This window comes from Tursiops truncatus, chromosome 10 (genome assembly GCF_011762595.2).
Source record: "Tursiops truncatus isolate mTurTru1 chromosome 10, mTurTru1.mat.Y, whole genome shotgun sequence".
Classification (NCBI taxonomy): domain Eukaryota; kingdom Metazoa; phylum Chordata; class Mammalia; order Artiodactyla; family Delphinidae; genus Tursiops; species Tursiops truncatus.
In genome coordinates this window covers 49,380,807-49,392,670 of record NC_047043.1, presented here as the reverse complement: position 1 = coordinate 49,392,670, position 11,864 = coordinate 49,380,807, and the positions used below count along the sequence as shown (strand labels likewise).

Below are 11,864 nucleotides of genomic sequence, written 5' to 3'. Positions count from 1 at the left end.
AGGTTATTACAGAATACTGAGTAGAGTTCCCTGTGCTATACAGTAGGTCCCTGTTGGTTATCTATTTTATACATAGTAGTGTGTGTATGTTAATCCCAAGATCCTAATTTATCCCCCTTGCCGCGTTTCCCCTTTGGTAACCATAGGTTTGTTTTTGAAATCTGTGAATCTGTTTTATAATAAGTTCATTTATATCATTTTTTTCAAAATTAGATTCCACATGAGTGATATCATAGATATTTGTTTTTCTCTGTCTGACTTACATCACTTAGTATGATAATCTCTAGGTCCATCCATGTTACTGCAAATGGCATTAGTTCATTCTTTTTTATGGCTGAGTAATATTCCATTGTCTCTATGTACCAGTTCTTTATCCATTCATCTGTCGATATACATTTAGGTTGCTTCCATGTCCTGGCTATTGTGACTAGTGCTGCCATGAACATTGGAGTGCATGTATCTTTTTGAATTATGGTTTTCTCCTGATATACACCCAGGAGTGGGATTGCCAGATCTTATGGTATCTCTGTTTTTCATTTGTTAAGGAACTTCCCTATTCTCCATAGTGGCTGTTACAATTTACCTTCCCACCAACAGTGTAGTTGGGTTCCATTTTCTTCATGCCCTCTCCAGCATTTATTGTTCACAGACATTTTGATGACTGGTGCCAGGGGATACCTCATTGTAGTTTTGATTTGCATTTCTCTAATCATTAGCAATGCTGAGCATCTTTTCATGTGCTTTTTTTTTTTTTTTTTTTTAAACAGTGTGAGTAAAATTTACCTCTTGAAATTGGCTTCTTGAAAGTTGGCCCTGTTTTGAATTCCTTTTTGATTACCTACCACAGGACATTTCTTGAGGGCAGGTATATTTATAGCCCCCACAGGTCTTGTTAAGAGGAAGTACCCATAAGCACCAGTTTTAAAGTTTTTGTTATGAGAAATGGCTACAAGGCAGCAGCATTTCTATATGCCCCACTCTGGCAACTTGGGCAACCAGAGCCTTAGGAAATTCGCATTCCTGGGTTATCAGAGTGGAATGTGCTAGAAGAAACTCCTGAGGGCTTGTGTCTCATTACTTCTTCCCCCTTACCCGTCACCCACCAGACAAACCCCAACCCTGCAAAACCACTACGTTGAGGGTGCTGTCATCTGTAGGTGGGGCAACTGTAAGGAAGGAGGATGGAGGTAGGAATCCCACCACCAGGAGATGTGGAGACCAGGTGACTTTTCAAAGCTCTTCCAAACCAGAGGGTCCACCCTTCTTTGGGTGCAATGGGCTTGGTTTAGCTTTTGAAGGACCTGCCTGGAACTGGAGCTTGTGGTCCCATCCAGAGGGGACCAGGCACTGCAGGTCCAAGGGGGGCTCATTTGCTGGTACATTCTCCCCAGCTCCCTCAGCCCCATGAGAGTCTAGCCTTGGGACCCAAGCCTGCTCAGGCTCCAGGGGATGTGACACCAACCCAGGTCACCAAGTCCTGAAGAGAATAGAGTAGGCATTTCTTTCCTTTTTTTTAAAATTTTTATTTTCTGTTGGAGTATGGTTGATTTACAATGTTGTGTTTTTATGAGGTGTACAGTAACTTGATTCAGTTATACATATACATGTACCTATTATTTTTCAGATTCTTTTCCCACATAGGTTATTACAGACTGTTGAATAGAGTTCCCTGTGCTATACAGTAGGTCCTCGTTGATTATCTGTTTTATATATAGTAGTGTATATGTGTTAATGCCAACCTCCTAATTTCTCTCTCCCCCTTCCTCAACTTCCGCCTTTGGTAACTCTTAAGTTTCTTTCCTAAGTCTGTGAGTCTGTTTTTGTTTTGTCAATTAGTTCATTTGTATCAGTTTTTAGATTCCACAGGTAAGCAATCTCATATGATATTTGTCTTCCTCTGTCTGATTTACTTCCCTTAGTGTGATCATCTCTAGGTCCATCCATGTTGCTGTAAATGGCATGATTTCATTGTTTTTTATGGCTGAGCAATATTCCATTGTATGTATGTACCACATCTTCTTTATCCATTCATCTGTCCATGGACATTTAGGTTGCTTCTGTGTCTTGGCTGTTGTAAATAATGCTGCAGTGAACGTTGGGGTCCATGTATCTTTTCGAAACATGGTTTTCTCTGGACGTATGCTCAGGAGTGGGATTGCCAGATCATATGGTAGCTCTGTTCTTAGTTTTTGTTAAGGAACCTCCACACAGTTTTCCATAGTAGCTGTATCAATTTACGTTCCCACCAAGGGTGCAGGAGGGTTCCCTTTTCTCTACACCCTTTCTAGCATTTATTGTTTGTAGACTTTTTAATGATGGCCATTTTGACTGGTGCTAGGTGATACCTCATTGTAGTTTTGATTTGCATTTCTCTGATAGTGACGTTGAGACATTATGTCTTTGAAATATGACAACATCACAACTTCATTTTGGAGTAGATAATAATAATTAATGCTTATGTGCACCAGTCTCTGTTCTAATGACTTTGAAAACAGTAACTCTATTTTTATAGTAATTCTTACTACTCTCTCAGGTAGATCCTGTCATTACCCATTTTACATGGTAAGAAACCAAAGTAATAAAATGATTCAAAGGTTCATGCCATGTCAGTCATTGTGGAGCTGACAATAATTTGAACCAAACCAAGGGGATCTGACTCCAGAGGTCCCAATTTTAATGATTTTGTTAGAATATTTAGACAAAATATGACATTTCAAAGGCATTTCATCTTTCTGGTGACACACCAGCACCAGGGCTATCATTATTCTATTGTCTACACAGCAGGCATGGAGGGGGGAAGATTCAAGGACAGTTTCAGCAACACTGATTGCACAGGGTGCACGCAGAGTGAGTTTTTAGCATTTTGTGTGTGTGTGTGTGTGTGTGTGTGTGTGTGTGTGTGTAGAGGAAGAGAGAGCACACATTTCACACCGTGTGCAATTTTAGCTTAATTAGAATAGGAAGACTATTAACAAGCTATTTTTAAATGCACCAAAGATCAGGAGGTGTATTAGAATTAAATTACACCGTGTGAGGCTGATCGGCAGGCCATGTAATGGGGGAAGGTTCACAATCTTGTCTTTATCTGCAGTTTGCAAAGTAGGCCCGAAAGCCATAGCCCCACACCCATAGTCTGGAGCTATAATTATCCAAGTAAAAAAAGAAATACTAATTGGAAATGAGATAAGCAACGATTAGGCAGGCTATTTCAGAAGGAAAATGAACAGAATTGCAGATGCCAACTGTGGTGACTTGTGAAAAAGGATGGACACGCTTCCTTAGATGAAAACTTCTCTGTCACCCTGGGAAGGGTTTTCCCTCGGGACTAGACTATTAGTGTACACCCTGTCATTTGCATAGGGAGCTTAAAACAAAAACCACCACTGCCAGGCAGAGAGAGCGCCTGCATTCCAAAGCTGCTGACGGGTGCAAGGACCAGGACCCCGCTGAGGGCACTTGGAGACTTACTGCCAACCGGGAATGCTCCCGACTTTGCAGTAGCCAGGACTGAAATAACCCGGGTAAAACAGAGCCTGTAAGGGGGGGCGTCAGAGGACCTTGGCTCCTGTTTTGGCTGGAGCACTTGGGCTGGAGCCCAGAGTCCATGTGCCTTTGAGGAATGACTTTTGCTCCCTGATGGCCACCCTGGCCCCTCCAGTGTGCACTGCATCTTCCTCCTGCGGATTTGACCCTAAAGAATCAGACCTCGAGCATTCCAGGACTCCACCTTGCCCTTCAACTACAGCTTCACCTTGTGTTCAAGGTCTGCATGCGGGCTCTGGAGTCTGACTGCTTCAGTTCCAATCCTGGCCTTAAGACCGCTCACTGTGGGACTCTTAGTAATACCTTGCTCCCTGCCTGTTTCCTCACCTCTTATATGGACGTAAGACTACCTCATAGGTTGGTGGTGAAGATTAAAGCAGATAAAGATGGTAAAACACAGAGAATGGTGTTTGGTGCTTCCCGAGTGCTCCATGAATGTTAGCAATTCATACGGATTTGCTTCCTTGTGGGGAGCACGCCAACCTCATCATTCATATTCCCAGCCCCTGCAGTTGCCAAAAATAAGGACTGTTATCTACTTAATGCATTTTAAAAAGTCAATTCAAGTTTTTAAACCCAGCTATATTTCAAGCAATAATATTTGTGAAAGCCCAGGGTAAATGTGTTTATTTTTTCTAGTACATGTTAAAATAAAAACAGACCCACTAAAATAATGTTTTTAAAGGTTGGCACAATCTGAAACTGTCTGAAGGAGTGGGCACACTCCACACATTAGGCAACACTATTCACTCGTCCTCCAGTTGTGCTCTCGGCAAGAATTTAGACAGCACTTCTCATGTGAGTGGAAGCAAGTGGAGCAATAGAGATAAGAACACACCTTCCTTGCTCCCACTGTGCAGACAGACCCCCGGGGGGTGGGGGTGGATGAGAACAATGATGGTGCTATGGGGATGTTTCATGGTGGTACAGCCCTCTCATCCTGCTGGGCAGGCCAGGTCCCTCAGGAGACAATACGAGAAAAGAACCAAGCATTATTCCAAATTATTATTTCAAATTTGAAGTCCAGGACACCTTGGCTTTGCAAGCAGACCTACCTCTGTGAGACCCTAGGCTTCTTACTGGGGTCCTTCAAGTGTAATTTCTCATCTGTAAAATGGGCACAGTACCTACTTCATGGACCTAGTCTTGGCAGGTGCTCAGTGAATGGGCGTCCTCCCCAGATGACCAGTACTCACCCAGGACAGGAGCTTCCCTGTGCTCCAGGCCTGCAGTGTGTGTCCACTTCTCTGTGTTGTTAACGCCCTCTAGGATGTATCTCAGTATCGGCCTCTTTGGAAAGCAGCCCTGGCACACTAAACCAACCGAATACTGGCCAGTATGCACTGAAGGCTTTCCAAGTTCAAGACGCAACACCAGTATTCCTTACCACAGTGGTCACTGGTATGGGATGAAGCCTGTAAAATCCCACTGTACATATAACTAAACTGAGGCATGGAGAGCGTAAGTAATTTGCCCAGGTCACACAGGTGGTAAATGGAGGAGCAGGAAACTGCTAAAATTAGTAACCTCTAAAACTGCCAAGCTACTAGTTAAGACAGCACTACAACTAATGCCCGCAGTAGTACAGGACCCCATCATCCAGCTAAGTGATTCTCAGCTGAGAGTGAAGATTTTTGTCCCCCAGAGGATATGTGGCAATGTTTGGTGACATTTCTGGTTGTTGCAGCTGTGGGGTGGGTGCACTGCTGGTGGGAGTGCACATACTGGTGCAGCCACTATGGAGGCGAGCAGTGTGGACAGTCCTCAAGAAGTTAAAGATAGAGCTACCACACAATCCAGCAATTCCACCTCTCGGTATTTATCTGAAGAAAGTGAAGACCTTAACTTGAAAACATATCTGCGTCCCATGTTCACTGCAGCATTATTTATGAAAGCCAAGATAACCATGCAACTTAAGTGTCCATTGATGGATGAATGGATAAAAAAAAATGGCGTATGTATACAATGGAATGTTTTTCAGCCATAAAAACATAAAATCTTGCCATTTGTGACAACATGGACAGAACTTGAGGGCATCACGCTTAGTGAAATAAGTCAGAAAAAGGCTAATACCATATGATCTCACTTATATGTGGAATTGGAAAAAACAAAGAAAACGAGATTCAGAGAACAGGCTGGTGGTGGCCAGAGGCAGGGGGTGGGGAGTGGATGAAATGGGTGAAGGGGGTCAGAAGGTACAAACTTACAGTTTATAACATAAATAAGTCCTGGGGATGTAATGTGTGACAGCATGGTGACGATAGTTAATAATACTGTGCTGCATATTTGAAAGTTGCTAAGAAAGTCGATCTTAAACGTTCTCATCACAAGAAAAAAAAATCCTGCAACTCTGTATGATGACGGATGTTAACCAGACTTACTGTGATTTCACAGTACATACAAATATTGCATCATTATGTTGTATACCTGAAACATACAATTTCGTATGTCAATTATACCTCAATGAAAAAGCTCCAAGTGGGACGGGGTGACTGGGTAGAAAGGAAGAGGGAGGAAGCGTGACACATGGCGGGGTGGGGGGAGGGGAGAGATAGCAGCAGCCTGTTAACTGAGAGGAGTGGGGAGGGAGAAGTGGGCATGCGCGGAGCCCGCGGCGCACCCCGCGAGAAGCCATGTGTGGATGCGGGCCGCTCTCGGGACCCGGGGACAGGGGAGATGGTGGTCGGGGATGTAGAGGGACACCGTGCCGGACCTGGGATAAGGGGCAAGCCACCACCAGCATCTGCCACATTTCCCAGTACTGAAGTGATTGCTTTTTTAAAAACAGGGACCTGGGCTTCCCTGGTGGCACAGTGGTTGAGAGTCCGTCTGCCGATGCAAGGCACACGGGTTCGTGCCCCGGTCCGGGAAGATCCCACATGCCGCGGAGCGGCTGGGCCCGTGAGCCTTGGCCGCTGAGCCTGCGCGTCCGGAGCCTCTGCTCCGCAACGGGAGAGGCCACAACAGTGAGAGGCCCGCGTACAGCAAAAAAACAAACAAAAAAAACACAGGGACCTGACACTGTCAGTTGAAGAAGACAGTGACTATGGAAAAATTGGAGAGCATTTGTCTTGTGGCTTTTTCTGCACAAACTGCAAAATAACCAAATGAGGCTTGTGGACCCCTATGAATAGGAACAGGAGGCAGGAAGCTGACCTGAGTATTTTTGTTTTATTCCATCGAATAAACATTTTATTTATATAAAAGACAAACAATGCATAGAATGAAAATAAGTGCTTGACACAGTTGATATAAAACGAGTATACAGCATTCACATTCCTATTTTAATAAATGAGTACTGGTGAAGTGTTCCATAAAAGAATAAAACTTTCCCTTTATGTAGAGTAGTGAAAAAAGTCAGTATTTTTAGGAACTACAGAATGATATTCCTTGGTCTTTTTCTTGAATAAGGGAAACAAACATAAAACAAGCCACAGTATCATCTGACACTACATTCCAGTTTATGCTGATGACCACCCAGAAGTGATAAAGCTCTTTTGACTCTTGGAAGATCCCATAATGGACTAGTATTCTAGAAATTCACCACTAGAGGTCAATGAGCAACAGCTATTGGGACGGCCTCACCAGCCCTAAAGTGCAGGGGATTTCTGGGCACTTCCGCAGCATTGCGGGTCAAACTACCTTAAGTCTCTCAGCCCCCCCCCCCCACCCCCGAGCAGGGTTCCTAAAAGTTCCACCTAATCCCAAACTTCAGCATATCTGCTAAAACCCCAATGAGATGAGACCTTCCAAAACCCAAGTAGAGCTGGTCACTGCCAGTCCCTCTCCAATAATCCTATTTGGCTGAAAATAAGCTTCAAAAACATTTTTAAAAAATTGTTATTTGCAGCATTAACACTTGTTTGTGGATTAACGAGTTTCCTATGGAGTAGTAAAGCACATTCTTTGTTCTTGTCCATGTGGACACAGATTTCCTAACTGTACGTGGGACTCCTGTGTCCCACATTCAAATTCTGCAAAGGTTGGGAAGGCAGGTGTGACTGAGACCAGTAACAATGACAACAGTTTCTTGGAGTAAAGAGCACCCTCTGAAAGCAGAGGGGGAAGCTCTTAAAATACAAGCAAAATAGATTTGGGTTAACAGGGAACACCCAGAGGAGGTCCCCGTTAGTCCAAAAGAAGGCCAGCTTCAAATCTTAACCCCAGGAAGGGAATCAAAATCATACTCTACAGCCAGAGAAGGAGTGCGTGTACGCACATTTCTCACAGGGGCCCTTGGTTGGAAGCAGGTTTAATTCCCAGACTGGGGTGGGGGTGGGTGGAAAACACAAACGTTCATGGCGGAAGTGAGCAGCTTTCTAAGAGTGTCCACACCTGCGTCTGTGAATGATGTGGACCAGAGAGAACTGGAAACCATTTGCTCTCTAGTCTTACTTGAGGATCCAAATTTTTTTTTTTTTTTTTGCAAAATCTCCAAGTATTTAAAAAGTGCCTCGATTTTGTTAAACACCGTGCTGGCCAAGCAAGACACACGTTCAGAGTGCCTGAGGAGACTCCTGATGTGGCAGTGCTGTGCTGCTCAAATACTTTCCCCTTGGCCAAAATGTGCTCGAGTCCCCTGAAGCCCAGAGCATAGAACCTACTAGTGTTGCATAGAAAGCTGGAGACTGAAACCAAGAGTGATAAAAAAACTAAACATAAAGAACCTGGAAGGGAGACCTATTCCCTTTTAGGAAACAGGGAACAGTAACATAGGTATGGGGGGGGAATTTTTAAAAAAATAACAATTTCTCATTAGTAGAACGTGTGGCAATTTCACGGGTGGGGAAATGTGTCCTGATTTTTCTGTAGCCTGTGAAGGTAAAACATGGGGCTTAAAACATTTAAGCAATTAGAAATGGAGCAAAGTTTCTGAACTAGCTGAGGAAGGAGGTTCACAAACCAGAGGTGGGTTGTGAAGCTCCGGTGACAAGTCCAGGAGAGATGATGGCACACGGGGACCCCAGGGTCTGGTCCCCAAACAGTGCGACTCCAATCAGCTCCATGGCCAGAACAGGACCCAGTACAGGGAATTATTACTTTGCAAAAGCAAGTGCAACTTGGCCACAGCAGGCTCTGAGACCTGGAGTCTCTCTCTGAAGGCAAAGACCGCACCCCCCCCCCGCACCCCCCCCAACCCCTGTGTGCTCAGAGGCCCAGCACACGAGTGACTGCCAAGTGCTGAGGCTGCCCCAGAGCCCTTCCTTCTGTGCTCAGTGCCAAGCTCGCCCATCCAACCCATTTCTTGGGCATATTTGATCTTTTTCCTCACCTCTTTCTAGAGTATGGCCGTATAGATAGATATAAACATATATAGATATATATAAAACATAGCTATTCCATATTTATATACAGGCATTAATAAAGTGCAAATGTTATTGGCTATTGTAAAAATCAATCTCATTTCCTGAGGAAGTGCTAACACAGCTTATCCTATGACAAAGTCAAAGACATAGGACGCTTCCTGTCACCCCCTCCCCAGCTCGGGGGGGAGGGAGCGGCCCCGGGGTTCCAGGAAGCATCGTTCAGGGGCAGCTTCCTGCTGCCTCTGTTCTTTGGCCACAGGGGCAGCCACACTCGGCCAGCCGCTGGAAGAGCTATTTGGTAGTGTTCAGGGAGCCGTCTTCGGGAATCTTCTCCTCTGAACTGCTCCTGCCCGAGAGTCTGTCCAGGTGCTCCAGCTCACTGAAGCGCTCGGCCACACACTGTGCCGTGAGCCGGGCCTCGGGGTCGTGGTCCCAGCACTCGGCCAGCGTCTCACACACCATCTGGATGCCCTGCAGGGGGAGAGGGTCCACAGGCCTCTGAGAGGGGATGGCGGCTCCTGGAGGCAAGGCAGCCCCTGCCTTGTCTCTGCCGCCATCGCTCTGTCCCCGCCTGCAGGCCAGTCCCCAGCACCATCTAACTGCAGCTGCAGGCGGCCAGCATTCCGGGGCCATCTGATCATAGGAAGTGGGGAAATGAAGACACAGCACAAGGCCCCCCAGTAGGCTCCTGGGGCACAGCAGCATCCCCAATCCTGAAAATTCCCGTGAAGTGGGCTTCTAATGCCATTTCACACCTTTCTGTTTGGTGGGGAGGGGCATAGCTTTAGGCTTTACTGTTGAGGGCAGTTTTAGGTTCATAGCAAAATCAAGTGGAAATTACAGAGTTTCCATATACGCCCTCCACCCTCGCGGACAACCTCCCCCGCCATCAACACCTTGCATCTGTGTGTGCATTTGTTAAAATCGGTGAACCAACACTGACACGTCACTATCAACCAAAGTCAACCAGAACACGGTTCACAGTAATGTACAGGACGTGGATTCTGGCAGATGTGTCCATCATCACAGTATCCACAGAAGGCCACTGCCCTAAACAGCCTCTGTGCTCCACCTGTCACCCCTCCTTCCTCCCCCCTCAGCCCTGACCACCACTGATCTGCTTATTGTCTTAATGGTTTCGCCTTCTCCAGAGAGTCTTAAGAGCTGGAATCATGTACACATTCCTATGTAAACAGGACTGAATATCTGAGTGAAGTCCAGGCATTGGTCTGGTTGCATTTTCTGGGTTCAAGTCCCATCTTCCAGCAGCTGCTGGGGAGACCCTCTGCTAGGCCCCTCCTCTCCTGCATCAGGCTGGGCCCTGTCTGTCTTTGTAGGTCCTGCAGACTGTTTCAGAGAGTTCAACCTAACCCCATAAAGGCCCCATTCAAAAGGCCCATCCAGAAAATGCTGCCCACAATGTGTGACAAGGGTCTTCTTTCATGGCTTTAATTTTTATTTTGCATTGCAAATATTTTTGTTATTTCAAGTCATTTTTTGGAAATAAAGCAGGCACGGATTAACTAGATAGCCCAATAGGTGGAAACAGACTGTGCTCTTGCCAATCAGAGGCCCAACCCTATCACTGGTGTCCCCTCACACGAGTGGCCAGGTGGAATGGATCATTCCCCACTCTGCCCTGAGAATGGCACTCTCCTGTCTGCAGTCTAACCAGCAACTTTCCCCACACACCTAGGAACCTGACCCTCCCTTCCCGCCCTGTGAGTGAGTTCATGATGTTGAATTAATTGTGTAATTCACCTAATTGGTGGTATTGATTGATGGCCCTGTTAAGAGTGAAGTGTTATTGTTGGTACACAAGTAACATTTATTTTATTCTGGCACTGTAATTACAGGCAGTAAATTAAATTAAATATTAAGCATTAACTTGAAATAAATAGGGCAACAAATCTCATTAAGAGAAAAAATGTATTATGCAAATTCTTTCCAGAATTTTATCATCATGAATAATGGCTTCATTAGAAGAACTGTACAGCAGAGGAGGCAACAAGAGTTTGAAAGAAACAATACTAGTGCCTTCTGATTTCAGAGTTAACACAAAATAGTCTTGCATTTTCAAAGCCAAAGAGGCTTTCCTGAAACCCAGGGAGAAGCCCTAGGCCACGTCCTGGTCCACGCTCTCCCCCGGTTTTATCAGGGTCTGTCCGCTGAAGCGGCTCTTGGCGAGGGCTGGCACACACCAGGCTTCCTGCTCCATCTGTCTCCTTGATTGTACCTGACTTGTGGTTTCTGTTTTTTATCTGACTTATCTACCTTGCCCTTAGGAAACCTATGACTTAGCCCCAGCCTTCCCTGGGTAAGGGAATTCAGCCAAAGGCGGCCATAAATGGTTTACGTCAATGGAAAGGACAGTCTTGTCAGTGAGCTATGGGCACAAGGCCCCTCTCCCTCATTCACGGCTCTTCCCTGCTGTGACTGGCAGTCCCCAGCTCTCACAACCTATGCCTCCTTCTTTTCCTCTGATTGGGGGCATTTTGATGAGGAGAATTTGGATAGGTCTCCCTGTATGTCAGAACCACTGCCCTGCTATGGATGGATGGCCTTACCTACCATTGCTTAAAAAGAAAAAAAAAAAAGAAGCCATTAGGAAGTTCTGGAAAGACAGATTTCCTATTTGTTCCCTTGCCCTTTGCTCTTCTGTGCTTTCCTTTATCCCAGCCTCCTTCTCGACACACCTGCCGCAGCCTGAGTGCACAGCAGCCCCTTGCAGGCCAGCTGGCTGCCAAACACCCCTTCTTTCTCACTAAGTATTTCCTGCCAGAGCTGAAGATTCCCAGAAGAAAACAGTTGGAACCCAGAAGGGAACAAAACATAAACTCCCTATAAGAGGTGAGTGGCACAGGCTGCAAACAAAACATTTTAACTCAGAAGCAAGACGGCTTGGACAATATGACAAATGCCCGTCAAATGATTCTGTGTGAGCCCTTTCTGAATGGTGGGTAGAACGTGCAATAACAAGGTCATCCCACTTTACTGAAACTTCTTTATAAAGAA

The 11,864-nt window shown here is 45.6% G+C and overlaps 1 protein-coding gene across 1 annotated transcript in view; it reads right to left on the bottom strand.

Moving 5' to 3' along the window:
• Positions 1-6,695: 6,695 nt before the first annotated feature.
• The window catches only part of TGFBR2 (transforming growth factor beta receptor 2), a 95,109-nt gene continuing 89,940 nt past the window's right edge, over positions 6,696-11,864 (bottom strand). Inside the window, exon 7 of the mRNA XM_019946918.3 lies at positions 6,696-9,320. Coding sequence (XP_019802477.1) covers positions 9,141-9,320 — 180 coding nt within the window. The 3' untranslated portion in view covers positions 6,696-9,140. The remainder of the gene's footprint in view (positions 9,321-11,864) is intronic.